The following is an 18092-nucleotide window of genomic DNA, read 5'->3' on the forward strand; positions in this document are numbered from 1 at the left end:
TTTCACATTCATAATGAACAAAAATGCAATGGTACCTACTTTCAGCGGATTATAGAAAATCGTTTGTTTTGTTACGTTGTTATCGCGAGAGTTTAATTCTTTTATGTCCTCTTTCCAGATAAAAGCATTCACATATTCTTTGCTATTTATTTGACTTCGATCGAATATAAACAGAAGTTATTATGCATCAAAATGAATAAAGTAGCATGAAAACAATTGCCAGTTTGAAAGGATTCGTTTAAAATAGCATAAGTCAGGAAACATCATTGATATAAATACGCTTTACAAAGCCATTAGCTGAATCTATGTAAATATGAATCTAAGAAGAACAAGTTAAATATTGATTAAAAATGAATAAAAAAAAATATTTCCGATTATAGTGATGGTGTCAAGTGGAATGTGATTCAAATGAAATGTTGACTCTGATTTATAACTAAGCATTGATTTATCAAAACATTATAAATGTAAATTTGGCTCGATATATTAATATATTACTATGTCCACACTACCTGACTTTTTGTTATCACGATTGTAATTGTTTAGAAGGTCCATGATTTTATTTTACGTTACTTTTTTAAAATGTCATTTATTGATATGGGATAAAGAATAGAGCACAGTCACACATACAGTGAAACAGCGTGATTTGCTGGTTTCCGAGGACGGGGTTTCACTTAATTTAACAGTTTCTGATTTTCGCTTAAAACATTTTTAGTACAAGTTATTGACTAGAACGAGTAGAATCACCACTTTATCCACATCAAAATAACGAATTATTATAAAAAAAAAAAGTTTTGATAGAAAATCTTACGTGAATTGTATTGAATCCACGTAAATCAAAAGAAGTCAAGTGACATAGATACCATGTATATGATAGCAAAGAAATAAAAACAAATTTATACTTGCAAATCTTAGTTCGATTATTTTTGTATGGCTGGTAGTAAACACACATACACCGTGGTCTGCTTTCGTCGTGTTTTTTCGTGTTAAACAAGGGTTATCTGCATTTTATAAAGAATTTATTTTGGTTTATATTGTTTATTCTAAACAAAAAAGTACCCAATACATGTCCGCTGGTGTGTCTGTCTGTGCTTGCGTCTGTCTGTTGGCAATTTCGTGTCTGCCCTGTATCTTTTGAACCGATGAACTGCTTGGCAGAAATGTTAGCCATAATGAGACGATACAGACCACATATTTTTACCTTACACATATAATTGTCATATTTTCGCGTCTGCATTGTATCTCTTGAACCACAGGAAGGAAAATTAAACTTTTTTGCAGAAATATTCCTTTTAATGAGACGATGTGCAGGTTTAGGCTTCCTCAGATGTAGGCCCCTCTCCGGGTGTAACTTAATTTGTATAGATTTTTGTACAGGGATCACAAAATTAAGTTTTATTGTAGGCAACTACAATGCATAAAGTTTACATGCTTGTATTAAATATTGCACTGTGTCATCCTATATAAAATTGATATTAATTATGACGCGTGTGACAATATTTACTCAACCACCGATATTACTTAGTAAATAAAGACTTATAAAGGAAAAAAACACCTATGTCTGAATGTTTGAAACTAAAATGTTATATAAGATTAAAATGTTAAATTCGAAATTTATCACTCTATCATGAAATTTGATATACCATTTGTAAATGAATTCATAAAGCAGATATATAAACAGTTTACATCATAAAACATACAGAAAAACAGTTACAAGATGTACGAATATATAACACACGCACATGCATACGCGCAGATACACACACGCATGCGCACGCCGCATTGTTGTTAAAAACAACAGAAAATAAAGAGTTCTTATACAAGCCTTCCGTGACTAACTTTTATATTGTCTTATTGTTCATGAATTCTTCAAATTGTCAACGTATTGTTCGTTGGCTCGACTTTGTCATTTACTAAAAGGCTTTGCAATGACATATATACTCAACATCACTAATTCCGCGGCATCACTTATCTCACGGTAATGGCATATTTTCATGTGACCAGTGTTAAAATTGGTCAGAATTGACATATTTTATTCAAACACCTTAACAACAAAGTTTTGTGCCAAATAATCTAAATCTATAGATTTTTACGTAAAACTGAACAACATTTTACAAACTTCTGCAAAAAACAACAATTGTCCATTAAATTTGTGCATACGTCTGAAACAATCATCATTTTCTTAATGTTCTTGTTTGTTGAAAAAATAAATTTTGAGTTAAAATGTAAAGATACTTTTAATATTTAAAATTATGCAAAATAACGTAAAGAAATTTTAACTGAAACATGAAAAAACTGAAATAAAACACCATTACCGCGAGTTAAATGATGACATACTGTTTTCAAAATGGTGGACACAAGGTCTACATTTGACAAATTAAAACTAATTTTGATTGAATAAATTGTTGTTTCCTTGTGCCATATAGCAGAAAAATGACTAAATAATACAGTTTATGACAGTTTTTGTAGTGTAAGTTTATTGTTTGTGTTATTTACTGTTTTAAAGTGTTAAGTACCGTGAACTAAGAGGAGCACAGTATATATCTAAGAATCGAGATATAAGCTGTATGTTAATACAGAAATTTGTGGTTTTAATTCTATATTTTCTCTTCATTAACATGTATGTAATTATGTTCATTTTATGAAAGAAAAGAAAATGTAACTCATATATCGGAGAGATAAACACCGTCAGTAGTTACCTCGCTTTTCAGATATGAGATCATTGCTCGCTATCGCATTTCTTGTTGTAGTTATTGCTTAACAAATTTAAGGAGTACTGACACTTTTGCGAGCAATTCAATAGAACCCTATTTGCCATGTATAGTCTCTTAGTCCAATTGTGCACTGAACAGTAAACAGGGTCTTTCAAACTCAAGAAAATCTGACTAAGTGATGTGTGAAATTGAAATAAATGCGCCCGAGAGTAATATCAAGGGAATACAGTTCCACAAGTAACGATTATTGCTGTCCATCACGGGATGTCGCGCTTGTCAGACCTAGAAAATATTTTCTTCGCTATTGTACAAGAAGACTAAAGTAGAATTTTCGAACGAATCGGAAATTATATTTTATCGTAAAGATATAGAGTTCAAGTTCGAATAGGGCTACAACCCAATGGTCAAACCTGTAGAATATGGTCCTATATCTGTTTTGATTATAGCTAGACCTACGATTCTCATTGTATGACATATACATGTGTGACACTGTGCATCGCAAAGAAACCAGAGTGCTTTGATTATGATCGAACCATATGACAAAGCTGGCAAACATTCAGTGTAAAAAGTCCTCTGTTAAAGTATCATTAGATGACTTTTTCATCAGTAATTTAGTTTGAAACAGCACGTTGTTATAGATAAAATTTTATTACCCCTATATTACATCATATTACGCAATTGGTACTAGGTATATGGATTGGTCAGGTGGTAAGTGTCAAACGAATTGTCACGTGACCGGTTGATTTTTCAGCTATATAGTTTACAAAATCATTTAACCGGAACGTTTTCATACTCTGACATAGTTAATCACCTTAAATTAAGATAATCGTAAATTTTAGTAATTTTTACCAATCAATGTTTGGAATTAATGGATTCGAGAGTGTTTCAATAAGCTTCCAACTAAATTCAACGACGACACCTACGACGGACAAAGGATGGACACGTCATTTCAGAGGCGAGGATTGGTCAAAATTATACATTTTATTGATATATTTGCTTGTGGAGAAAATTAATATCAAGGCCTATTTGAGTAACATGTATCTTTTTTTTCGAATTTCAAGGCAGTCAGCGATTATCCGTGTCACTTTTAAAGTTATACCAAGCGATATCCAAATACCATTGTTAAACCAACATAGAGGTAGTTATATTTTATTTTATCATTATTTTCTTATTTATATGTAAGTTTGAGCGATCGGTAGAAATGTTCACCTTATTTGGTTATTTTCACTATGATGTAGGAGATGTATGCTAAAACCAAACCATTTTTATATTTCTTACGTAAATAAATTTCAATCAAAACCAGCTTTAGAAATCGGCAATATTAAAATATAATAGTGAGAATTGTTATGCCTTTTTGCACTTCAAGCATGTTATTATCATTAGAGCCTGGTATTTTCATCCAGCTTAGATGATCTTGATAATCTTGATACAGACTGTGTTTTATATTTGTCAATTCATTACAACGAAACAATAATAAATCGATTTGTTTTTGAGAAATAACGGTTCATGATAAGTCTCTTGAGTCTCCCCCCCCCCCTTCCCCCTAACCCCAACTCACAAGCAATGTTAATTCTGGACGAATAGAGTAATGCAAACTTTTTAACTTTCAGCTCAAAGTGAAAGGGAGAATCATTGTAAACGCAGAAAAAATGTTGCACCCTCCTTAGCAACAGGTTTAACTTTATAAGAAAGAGCAGCTATTCTCATTTCTGCATGGGGACCGCTAGAAAATGAAGATCTTCTTTGCCTTTGTTGTGACCTACACATTACTTTATGTTTTTCGCAATGCTTTATTGCTCTATTTTTGTCGACAGTACAATTCACATACTGCGATGGTGAGGAAACTGCTGTGTGTTCAATATCTGTACAATATTTACAATTACAATATTGATGACGTCCTTCGTCTGTCCATTTGTTTACGTTATCGAGACACTTTGGCTCTAAATAATCAACATCAGTTGTACGTAGTCTAAATACATAAAAAAAATCGAACGGAAGCTAAAATAGTTATAAAGCTTACAATGAGCATGAATTTAAAACTATTAGTCACATTCAAGTAAAACAACTTTTACAGGTACTTCGAAAAGACATGTTCAAAATTTGTTGAAATTAAGAATGTATGATAAAAAAACTTATGAGCACATATTAAGCTGCCCAAAATCATTTAAACTATATGCATGTAAAAAATGTCAATGATATTTTTTGTTATTTCGTTAAAGACAATTTAGAGCATATAGAAATCATGCACACTCCATTTAGTTTAAACCTATTTCCTCCATGCGTCTACAAAACTCCTTGTAGACACCTTGATTCCACTGCTATCTTGTAAATCTTTGTGCGGAATGTTCCGCATAGTCCACAGGTGTTCTCAAAATCCCCTGTCCCCATATGAATGTTAAAGTTCAAAAGGCAAACGTTACTCGTGTGTGGTTGACGTGTTCCATTATTTGTTTGAACCTAAAAAATATAATACATGTACTGAGTTTACATAGAACGAAGACAATTTTAATTAAACTTGTAAAATTTTTGCAACCATCAAAAATAAACTTCATTTTAGCTGAGAATGAAACTTTTTAACAATTCATTTTTACATATTATATATTACATCGACTCACTAACACTTCTTAAGAATAGATTAAAAAAAAATTTTGATACCATTTCTGTTTTAAATAAGAGCTGAAGACGACAACTCGTCGTTTAGATAATTTTACCTACGAAAGCACTATGTTGAACTATACGTAATCAACGGATACGTATTTGACAAACCTTTTTTATCGCTCTGATCTAAGTCATTTTATAACCCATGTAAAACAATCAAAATCCAGAAAATGCTTTACGACTCCATCAACGTTGTCACAATTAGATAATTGGCAATGACTTTTCATTTATGTCATCATCAAAATACTGATAAACAAACAATTATCAAAGTATTGCGAGCAATACAAAAGTCCCCTTCCGGTAATACCCCCGCAAGAAGTATGTAAGTGTCATTCCAAAGGGCCATCACATTTCAATCATGACATTGATGACACCATGAATGAATTTTTGAGTTCTTAGGAACTACTTTATCTTCAAGATGTATCTGTATTTTCCTTACGGATTTAAGTATCCCTGTCCTATAAGGAAATTATATTCATATAAAAGATAATCAAAAGGTCAAATTTTCTCACAATCACTGTCTATAACAAATGTTTCAACTTTATTTCAATTCAGGTCTCAGGATGTAGTTTTTCGAAACGGTCGATAAGACGAACTGACGGACAAAGGGTTGTAACCGGTAAGGAATTAAAATGTCTAATTGTTACCATATCAACAAGTTTGTTTTTTAAGGGTTTTTCTTTTTTGTTAGTATTATGTTTTTTTTGTGTTGTTTTTGTTTTTTGTGCCTTTTGTGGGGATATTTTTGCTGTTCTTTGTTGTTTGTCTGTTTGTTGATTTTTTTTAAAATAAATTGGTAGGCATAGTCATCATACAGCCATTTTTCCCTTTTTTAAGTTATATTAAAATATTTTAAGTACATTTTAAGTTATCCTATGACCAAGTTGTTTGCGGACAGATGGACAGACAGAGAGAGGGCAATCTTAAAGCGCGAACAGGTGAAACTGGTTCTTCAAATTATTATGTTTATGATTGACTCATTTTTCAAGTTTCAATAGAAAATATTTTATTGAAGTTATAGTTTGATCCAAATATAGTTATTTCTCTTTTGCAAATTTTCAATTCTATTAATTGACATAGCCACACTTTTAACTTAGGAAGGTAAACAAGAGCACAACATGCTCGTCTCTTAAGGGAAACTCATATCAATAATATTTTTTTTTATAAATATTCTAATTCAAAAAGCGACATTACACCTAAATATATTGAATTCAGGATATTTACCCTTGTCAATAAAACATTTCACGTCATGATCAACAAATATCAAGTTTCATGTTGATACCGTTCAGTTTTGAAATTGTTCTACTTAATGATAATAATAATTATTATTATAATTATACTTTAGTAAAAAGGGGACATTAATAATATCGATTCAAAAATTCTGTGTCTTGTCTAGCGAACATGCCTTGTCATTATAAACATGTATTCTTAGTTTCATGTTGATACCTTTCATATTTACAAATTCTACATGATAGACACGTTTGACAAAAAGTTAAAAATGGGCGAAAATCCTAAAAAAAATATTGCTCTCAGAGTATTGATTATTGTCTTACAACTGTGTTTGTCTTAATAATCAAGAATTCAAAGTGTCATGTTGATGCATGTCATAGGTTTAAAACCATTCTATTAAATTAGGTAATTGTGACAAAAAAATCTAAATTAATAAGGGGCATAACTTTAACATATAGCTTTCAGAAATATGCCCCTCATGGTTACCAAGAAGTTTAAGTTTGGAGCTGATACCTTTTAAAATGTTGAAACAACAACACTACAGTAATCATAATTGCATACATCATATATTTTCAGTGCAATTTCAATTATCACAATATATTGCTATATTTGCCATATTTTGAGCAAAAATAAGATTTTTCATCATAGGATCAAAATTGCCATTTATCCATATTTTAAGTTTCATAAAAATATTTTAGTACTTTTTGAGTTATCGCTGTATCCATTATGCGTACAGACGGACTCACGGATTGACAGACGGAAAGATGGACGATCTAACAATATAGGAACTATGAAGATTCTCCAATGTTCTCTCTATTTTCTTTTTGCCACAGAAAGAAAATAGCCGCATAAAAGCTTACTGTATAAATGACATCAAAAACAGGACAGTTACCTGTCGTTCCTGTAGCCACATAATACTCATTGTCATTGTCCAAATGTCATTGCATGAAGTCATAATAATTTGTTTTAAACTATTTCACATGTTAATAATATTTTTATTTAATAACTAATTTTTTTGTAGTGTCTGTTCTTTTTATAAGAATTCAAGCATAAAATTATTTATCAGTAAATCACCCTCTTTGTTGTCTGCTAAAAATCTGTAGCAAGTTTAAATGTAGATAAACGCTGGGCACTGGGAATGTTAACCTTCTTCAGGTCACGTGACTCCCTTCGTCTATACAGTGTAAAGTATTGTAAAATTAAAACGAATAAAATGAGAGAATGGCAAGTGACAAAAAAATCTCATTGAACAAATGACAGTATTTTCTTACAAAGTAAACCTAATTTTGTTAATTTAGCATGATCTATACAGTTCATTAGTTCTCTTCCAGTGTATAGGCATTTGAGTAACAATAATAGTAATGCTTTAACATTTTGTTCTGATTTCTTTAAATGTATCACATTCAAGCAAACAATGCAATTTATCATCAATTACAATGAGTACAGGTTCTAATATTTCTTTCAATGCCAAGATGACGGCCTATTTCTACAGGGAGAAGGTGATTTGTAGTTCTAAATTTGCAAAGATATTTCATAAGATCAACTGGTAGTTTACATAAATATTCTTCAAAATTGCATTTCTTTTTAAACATTCGATAAACTAAACATTTTGGAGATGTATCAACAGTGCTGTACTATTCATTCAAGTAGAAATCATTTAATTTGGTGTTAACAACATTTTTGAAATGTAACAAATTACGAACATTTTGATTTATAAAATACTCAGAAAGTCCCAATTCATCGAGAGTGTTTTTGACAAAGTTTATCCACCGAATTTTACACATATATTGTTAGAATTTAATGCGAATATCACTTTATATACCTTTTTACGCTACAACTCTGCGTAGGACGATGAAATAGATTATATCAGTAATCAATAACTTCATAAACATTTGAATGCAATCAGAAAGATCAACCATTAGTTTAGAATGGTTTATATTGTTTAATAACAGTAAATGGTGTACGAAGGTTTACTACTTGTATTTTCAAAGCACTATACTTCTAAATTGGAGGTCGTGAATATGAAATGTATGGGCAATATACTCTTTCTATTCACAATCGGGTTTATTTCTCGAACGGCAAAGTCGGGGACTCCCCTTTTTACTTTCCTAATCGTCAAATTCCTGTTTTGGCAAGAAAACGCCCAATTTTCATATACCTTAGAATATGAGCCACGGAGTGAATATCGAACATCATTTCTTCGAATTGATTAGATAATTTAAAATCATTCAGAGAAACTATTAAATTTTAAGAATATTTCTAAATCAGGAAAATGTGAACTGTTTTTAATATTCTTCAACTTTTTTGGTAAAATTTCTCACAAATTATGGCGCTATATATATTTGCGCTCGGCAAAGTTTAAGATAATTGTTTTAAGATAGGCCATAATCCAAGGTATATGAAAAGTGGACGTGTCTTTCCAAAACGGGAATTTTTTTACTTACAATTTCTCGATCAGGAAAGTGAAAAGGGGAGTCCCTGACTTTACCCCTCGGGAAATATACCCGACTGTATGATTCGCATACTTTCGGACTTTAATAAAAGGTATAAAAAGTTATGTCACCTGGAAAACAGTAAATTATTTTGAAATGACTTTAAGTGGTAAGTTCTTTAAAAGTGTATTGATATTTATAACAGATTTAAGAAATTATGCGGGATAATAATTCAATTATCACAAAGCACATGCACAAGTCCTCTATTTAAAGTATTATTAGACTTCTTTTTCAACAGTAATTTAGATTGAAACACCACGGTGCTAAAATTGTATTACCCCTTTATTACATCATATTACGCAATTGGTACTAGCTATATGGATTGGCCAGGTGGTAATTGTCAAACGAATTGTCACGTGACTGGTTTATTTTTCAGTAATATTGTTTACAAAATCATTTAACCGGGACGTTTTAATACTCTGACATAGTATATCACGTTACATACGGATAATCGTAAATTTTAGTCATTTCTACAAACACCAATCAATGTTTGGAATTAATGACAAATAGCGTGACGTGCATTTACATGTGTTACTATAAACCGGACAATGTGTGTCATTTCACTACCCGTCTAGGAAATGCTCTAAATTTCCCTAGATTTTGAAAAATATGTGACTTAAATTTTTCAAAGCTTAGTACAGGTTGGTTCCAGAAACGGATTCGAGAGTGTTTCAATAAGCTTCCAACTAAATTCAACGACGACACCTACGACGGACAAAGGATGGACACGTCATTTCAGAGGCGAGGATTGGTCAAAATTATACATTTTATTGATATATTTGCTTGTGGAGAAAATTAATATCAAGGCCTATTTGAGTAACATGTTATCTTTTACAAATTTCAAGGTAGTCAGCGATTATCCGTGTCACTTTTGTATCTGCAGAAAAAGTTTGATTGAACGTTATACCAAGCGATACCCAAATACCATTGTTAAACCAACATAGAGGTAGTTATATTTTATTTTATCATTATTTTCTTATTTATATGTAAGTCTGAGCGATCGGTAGAAATGTTCACCTTATTTGGTTATTTTCACTATGATGCAGGAGCTGCATGCTAAAACCAAACCATTTTTATATTTCTTATGTTTTCGTAAATGAATTTCAATCAAAACAAGCTTTAGAAATAGGCAACATTAAAATATAATAGTGAGAACTGTTATTGCTCTTTGCACTTCAAGCATGTTATTATCATTAGAGTATTTTCATCCAGCTTAGATGATCTTGATAATCTTGATACATACTGTGTTTTATATTTGTCTTTATTTCATTACAACGAAACAATCATAAATCGATTTGTTTTTGAGAAATAACGGTTCATCATAAGACTCTTGAGTCCGCCCGCTACCCCAACTCACAAGCAATGTTAATTCTGGACGAATTGATTAATGCAAAATATTTATCTTACAGCTCAAAGTGAAAAGTAGAATCATTGTACGGTTAAACGCAGAAAAAAATGTTGCACCTACCTTAGCAACAGGTTTAACTTTATAAGAAAGAGCAGCTCTTCTTCTCATTTCCGCAATAGGATCGCTAGAAAATGAAGATCTTCTTTGCCTTTGTATTGACCTACACACTACTTTTTGTTGTTTGCAAAGCTCTATTGCTCTATTTTTGTCGACAGTACAATTCACATACTGCGATGGTGAGCAAACTGCTGTGTTTTTAATTTCTGTACAATCTGCACAATAACATACGCAATGTTGATGATATCTTCTGTCTGTCCATTTGTTTACGTTATCGAGACACTTTGGCTCTAAATAATCAACGTCAGTTGTACGTCGTCTAAATATATAAATAATCGAACGGAACCTAAAATAATTATGAAGCTTAAAATGAATATGAATTTAAAAAACTCACATTCAGTCACTTTCAAGTAAAACAATTTTTTACAGGTATTTCGAAAAGGCATGTTCAAACTTTGTTGAGATTAAGAATGTATGATAAAAGAAGCTTATGAGCACTAATTAAATTGACCAAAGTTTCATTTAAACTATATGCATGTAAAAAATATGTCAATGATATGTTTTGTTATTTCAATAAAGACAAGTTAGAGCATATAAAATCATGTACACTCCATTTAGTTTAAACCTATTACCTCCATGCATCTACAAAACTCCTTGTAGACACCTTGATTCCGCTTTTATCTTTTAAATCATTGCTTTTATAGATCTGGAATGTTCCGTATAGTTCACGGAAATCAAAATCCCCTGTCCCCATATGAATGTCAGCGTGCTTAAAGCAAACGTTACTCGAGCGTGTTTGACGTGAATGTGTTCCAATATTTTTTTGCACCTAAAAAATATTATAAATGTACTGAGTTTACATAGAACGAAGGAAATTGTAATTGAAATGTAAAATTTTTGTTTTGCAACCATAAAAAAATACATCTTTTTATCGCTCTGATCTAAGTCATTTTATAACCCATGTAAAAAAACTAAATCCAGAAAATGCTTTACGTTTCCATCAACGTTGTTACAATTAGATAATTGATAATGACTTTTCATCTATGACATCATCAAAATACTGATAAACAAACAATAATCAAAGTATTGCGAGCAATACAAAAGTCCCCTTCCGGTAATACCCCGCAAGAAGTATGTAAGTGTCATTCCAAAGAGCCATGACATTTCAATCATGCCGTTGATGACACTATGAATGAAGTTTTGAGTTCTTAGGAACTACTATATCTTCAAGATTTATCTGTATTATCCTTACTTATTTAGGTATCCCTGCCTTATAAGGAAATTATATTTATATAAAAGATAATCAAAAGATCACGTTTTCTCACAATCACTGTCTATAACAAATGTTTCAACTTTATTTCAATTCAGGTCTCAGGATGTAGTTTTTCGAAACGGTCGATAAGACGAACTGACGGACTGAGGGTTGTTACCAGTAAGGAATTAAAATATCTAATTGTTACCATAGCAACAAGTTTGTTTTTTAAGGATTTTTCTTTTTTGTCGGTATTATGTTGTTGTGTCTTGTGTTGTATTTGTTGTTTTTGTGCTTTTTGTGGGGATATTGTGTTGTTCTTTGTTGTTTGTTGTTGTTTTTTAAATAAATTGGTAGGCATAATCTCAATTCTGCCATTTATCCCTATTTTCAGTTATACAAAAATATTCTAAGTACATTTTGAGTTATCCTATGACCATTTTTTTAGCGGACAGATGGACAGACAGAGAGAGGGCAATCTTAAAGCGCGAACAGGTGAAACTGGTTCTTCAAATTATTATGTTTATGATTAACTCATTTTGACTCATTTGAAATTGTTCTACTTAATGATAATAATAATTATTATTAATTTTATACTTAAGAAAAAAAGGACATTAGTATTTACCGTTATCCCAAGACTGATTTTCTCTTTCTGAAGTTGTTCTTCTAGTAATGATATTATTCCCTCGTTTCTCTCAAAGCTAAATGCTGTTTTTCTATTGATGGTCCTGATGCAGATAATCAGAGGTACAGAAAATATGCTTTCATTGTTGCATCAATATACAACGAGAAAATAATGTTTGATATTTCAATAGAGTTGAAGAAAATAATTAATTTTAAACGGACGTAATATCCATAGCTGAAGTCAATAAGCCAAAAGTCGCTGAATATTATTGACGAAGTTTGCGTAATATAGTTTTTGTGAGTATATTGTAGAATATGCATATTAAACTTTGGAATATTTCATGTAATCAGATCGACCCTTGTATGTTTGGCTGAAATATATTTGAATTTTGTCTTACATAAGTATAATGATTGAGGACTTACATAGTTTAAGCCAAAGATAATTTACCTACAATCACCTGAAACCCTATTTAAGGTTCATAAAGGTTAATATATATTTTATTACCTGCGATTCTGGTAAGACTTTTTCAAGGTTAAAAACGTTTGTACTTATTGATGTTTTTCAAGTTATTGCTAATAAAGTAATAGCAAATGTGATAAATTTTAAATAAAGGTCAATGTAATATTCACTCCAAGCAGTATTACAGTTTTTTCCAACATTTTGTAGTTTCCTAAAATATGTATTAAATGCTGTGATATATAACAAATTTCTACGAAACATGAACGAAATTATATAATTGAATTTTACGGTAAAGATCAGTTAAAGATTAATATCACTCTTGAATCGCTACACATATTGGTAACATCTTATGTGTTCTTTTGTCAAAGTATAAATCAAATTCATCTACTAATTACAAACTTACGAACAGTACGTATTGTCAGTTTTTGTTTATGAAGAATTCTATTTTAAGAATCATTCTTTATTTATTTTAATAATTACTTATTGTCAATTTAAGCATTTTTTATGTTAAATATACTCAATGTTCAAATTTAAATAAGGACAGTAAAGTAATTATATTGTTTTCAGCTCTTTAATAATTCACCATATATAAACATTCCTTAAATTGAATGACACAAGTTTTGTTCTAAGTCAAGTCAATTAAGTCAAATGAAAAATAAAACTGGAGATATCTTACAATCACAAAAGTTCAACCTGACAATGGTCAGGTAATATAAAAATGATCATCTGATTAAAATTTGATTTGAATTTGTTCATAATACTGTTACAAAATTTCAAGAAATCGATATTGTGAAATTTAACATGATTTAAAATACCAATATGTAGAATAATAAAGATGCTCCGGTCTTTCAATATTTGATGTTTCTTTGCATTCAAATTCAATGTAGGGCAGAAGAAGATTTGGATCTTCGTTGTCAACTTTGTGACGAAGAGTGGGAACAACGTTTAATACTCCTACAGAGATGTTTGTTGGCGGTTCTTCAAAGTCTGAAAATAAATGAAGAATTAATTCGCATTTAAATATTAGTCATTTTTCTAGTTTTGTAATACGTTCATATTTCTTTGTTTTGAAAATATTGGCTAATTACTTAATTTTATAGACAACATTCTCATATCAGTGAAAGTGAAAATATGACATTTATTAGCTCTCCAGCTTTCGGCCTTCAGACCGCTCACTTTCAAAAACAAATATTCTACCACTGATCCAGGACCTGTCAATACCATTCTTATGAAATATATTGAAAACAGAATGTTGATAAGGTATGAAGTGATTAGGATGAATTTGTTTGTTTGATTGGGATTTACGTCACACCGACACAGTATAGGTCATTTGGCGACGTTCAAGCTTTACTGGTGGAGGGAGAACTCAGGTGCCCTTCCGTTTATTATTTCAGGCACGAACGGACCATCGGCGTTCTGTAAGCTAGCTGGATAGCTTACTCATATGAAAGAATCCAAAGTCCCTGTCGGGATTCGAACCCACAGCGGTGAGGGGCAAGTGGTTTTGAATTTGAAGTAAATTCATAAAGAAATAAGAAAGTTAAAGAATGAATAAGAAAAATTCAAAGTTTAAGGAGGATATAATTCTGAAAATAGGGATTCCAGATTTATAAACCTTGTCATATAATTATGATGTGGGAGTTTGAAGTAAACCCTATAAGGAATGAAAAAGTTGGAGTAAAAAATACCAATTTCTTGAAAAAAAATCTAAGTTCAAGGGGGACATAATTCTGCAAATAGTCTTTCTACAGTATTGAAGTTTCTCACAAATGTTGAGTGACAATAAGAAACAAATATATGAAGTTTGAAGTAGATTTATTAACAAATAAAGAAGTTATTAAAAAAACATTTTTTTTTTCATGAAAATTCTATGTTCAATGGAGGTAATTCTGATAATTTTTAAGCTAGAGTTGTAAACCTTGTCACATATGGTGTGATTGATGACAAGAAACATATATTTAAAGTTTAAAGTGCATGTATATACCTTAAGAAATAAAAAAAGTTATAGTGAAAATGCGTAAAAACTAGAATAAAAAAATATTGAAATTCAGTCTATTTGTTGCCATAGCAACCAGAATTTTCAACATAGGAAGAAAAAAAAAGGTGTGCATAATCTCCAGACTGTCATCTACTCATATTTCAAGTTTCATAAAAATAATTTCAGTACTTTTTGCGTTATCACTGGATCCAGTTTATGTGTTAAATTTGTCATAATTTCAGTCTATTTGTTGCCATAGTAACCAGACTTTTCAACATAGGAAGAAAAGAGAAAGACGTGCATAATTTCAAGACTGCCATTTATCCATATGCCAAGTTTCATAAAAAAATATTTTCAGTACTTTTTGCATGTTTTGCGTTATCGCGGGATCTAGTTTTGTGGACGGATGGACTGACGAATAGACAGACAGACAGACGGACAGACGGGCGGAGGGTAAACCTAAAGTGACTAGATGAGAGACTGAGTAAAATGGAGAAGTTGTGTAAAGAACTGGGCTGGAAAGTAAAGGTATTGTCTTATAAATCTGTTGATTGTGAATCAAGGAGTATGAGAAATAATTTAGTGATATATGGTCTCACTGAAAAATCACATTTTCAAAACTGTAAAAGACTCGTTAAGGGTTTTCTTGAAGATGAGATAGACATTGACACCACGGATATGTATATTGAGAGGGCGCACAGGCTTGGAAGGCTTACACAAGATAAATATAAGGGTAAGACGGACCAAAAAGTCCGATGGTCGTGCGATTGATACTGACAAAGCATATATATAGGCTGAAAGGTAGTAATTTGGAAATAGACAGACAGTATCCTAGAGAAATTTCAATGGCAAGGACCTCACTATATAACACAGCAGAAGCTAGAACAGCGAGATCAAATAGACAGAAAGTGCAAATCAAATATCCGGCTGTGTTGTACATAGATGGGAAATGTGTGAAAGATATGTTCCCGGACTAGTGGAAAGTGTTAGGAACAGATAGAATGAACCCGGCAGATAGGCTGAATAATAACTACTGGAGTGAATTATCGGATAGACTGATGAACAGAACTTATTCATATACAACAGTAGAAGACAACATCAGTGGGCAGGATAAGGAGTTAAAGTCTGCGGAAAGTGAAAGTATGCGCGCGAGTTCAGATGTAAACAATGTGTCACGTGATCAACAACAGGCGATAAGTATGAATAACGCAAACATAAATAGTAACAAAATAAGCTTATCGAGAGAAGATGTAATCCATAGAAAAAAACAAGTATCCGTGAAAAATAACAAGATATGTTTGTAAAACAAGTATGCCCCCTATCGGCAGCCAATTAGTCATGTGATCAGGTTATTATGCATGACTTCTGACCCAGTGAACAAACAATCAATAAGGGTTATCTAGTATCTACTGGTCATGACAAGTCACAAGGTAATAATTATTGTGACCCCATAGGTTGTGTGCAGCATTATAAGTTATTACAAATCTTACCAAATAATATATGCAAAAACTGTATGAATCATATAGGCCTCATTAATGACAGCCAAGTTGTTATATTACATAAGACCTTCAAATGTGTATACCAAAAGCATTTTTAGTTTAATATAAAATATCAACCAAGGCAACTTGAGTTGTTGAGTTATTGGTCAGAAACCGTCATTAAGTACAAGGTCAATATGACATTGACCCCTTGACCCCAAAATCAATAGGGGTCATCTACTGGTCATGACCAATCATCATACCAAGTTTGAAGTTCCTAGGCCTAAGCGTTTTTTTCGTTATTGATCGGAAACCGTTTTTACCTACAAGGTCAATGTGTCCTTGACCTTTGACCCATTGACCCTAAAATCATTTGGGGTCATCTGCTGGTCATGACCAATCATCATACTAAGTTTGAAGTTTCTAGGCCTAAGCCTTCTTAAGTTATTGATTGGAAACCGTTTTCACCTACAAGGTCAATGTGACCTTAACCTTTGACCCCAAAATCAATAGGGGTCATTTGCTGGTCATGACCAATCACCATACCAAGTTTGAAGTTCCTAGGCCTAAGCGTTCTTTAGTTACTAGGCCTAAGTAAGTAAGTAAGTAACGACTTTATTTAATGAGGCAACACAGTTGGGCAAGCCCTGTCTTCCCTGTGGGCCTCAACAATATACAAAACCATTTACAAAATATAATACATCAATAAAAGATTAAATAATAACACAAGTAGATTTCATATTTATACATCAACACTGACATACTTTAGATCAACCTTGAAAAATAAGAAGAAATTAAAAAAATGAGTTGATATTATATACATACATTCAACATTGAATTGGATTGTAACAAAATTGAAAATTTACATACATATAAAACAAAAATATTCAACCAATATAAAAACAAATATTTATACATGTATAGCATCTAAGCAGAGGTTTCCACCAGAGAACCATCATGTGAAATATGACTTTTTGAATAGTGTAAGACTGTTTGATTGCCTGATATGTAATGGTATTTTGTTCCAGATTTTAGGCCCAGAGTACGCAAGAGCTTTTCTGTAAAATTCTAATCTAGGTTTTGGTATATGTAGTGTCTGTTGAGTGTTTGTTTAACTAAGCGTTCTTTAGTTATTGATCGGAAACCGTTTTTACTTACAAGGTCAATGTGACCTTAACCTTTGACCCCTTGACCCCAAAATCAATAGAGGTCATCTACTGGTCATGAACAATCACCTTACCAAGTTTGAAGTTCCTAGGCCTAAGCGTTCTTTAGTTAATGATCGGAAACCGTTTTTACCAATAAGGTCAATGTGACCTTGACCTTTGACCCATTGACCCTAAAATCAATTGGGGTCATCTACTGGTCATGACCAATCACCATACCAAGTTTGAAGTTCCTAGGCCTAAGCGTTCTTTAGTTAATGATCGGAAACCGTTTTTACCAATAAGGTCAATGTGACCTTGACCTTTGACCCCTTGACTCCAAAATCAATAGGAGTCTTTAGCTGGTCATGACCAATTATCATACCAAGTTTGAAGTTCCTAGGCCTAAGCGTTCTTGAGTTATTGATCAGAAACCGTTTTTACCTACAAGGTCAATGTGACCTTGACCTTTGACCCCTTGATTCCAAAATCAATAGAGGTCATCTACTAGTCATGACCAATCACCTTACCAAGTTTGAAGTTCCTAGGCCTAAGCGTTCTATAGTTATTGATCAGAAGCCGTTTTTACCAATAAGGTC

The 18092-nt window shown here is 31.9% G+C and overlaps 1 protein-coding gene across 1 annotated transcript; it reads right to left on the minus strand.

Moving 5' to 3' along the window:
• Positions 1-4256: 4256 nt before the first annotated feature.
• LOC132748210 (uncharacterized) lies at positions 4257-14116 on the minus strand. Its single transcript, XM_060737775.1, has 6 exons — positions 13981-14116; positions 13708-13879; positions 12434-12536; positions 11189-11385; positions 10560-10875; positions 4257-5168 (listed from the first exon to the last, which is right to left on the minus strand). The coding sequence occupies exons 1-6, from the start codon at positions 14114-14116 to the stop codon at positions 4995-4997; spliced, it is 1098 nt and encodes a 365-aa protein (XP_060593758.1). The 3' UTR covers positions 4257-4994.
• Between the last annotated feature and the right edge of the window lie 3976 nt (positions 14117-18092).

Source organism: Ruditapes philippinarum, unplaced genomic scaffold (genome assembly GCF_026571515.1).
Source record: "Ruditapes philippinarum isolate M1 unplaced genomic scaffold, ASM2657151v2 ctg356_1_1_1_1, whole genome shotgun sequence".
In the NCBI taxonomy this organism is placed as follows: domain Eukaryota; kingdom Metazoa; phylum Mollusca; class Bivalvia; order Venerida; family Veneridae; genus Ruditapes; species Ruditapes philippinarum.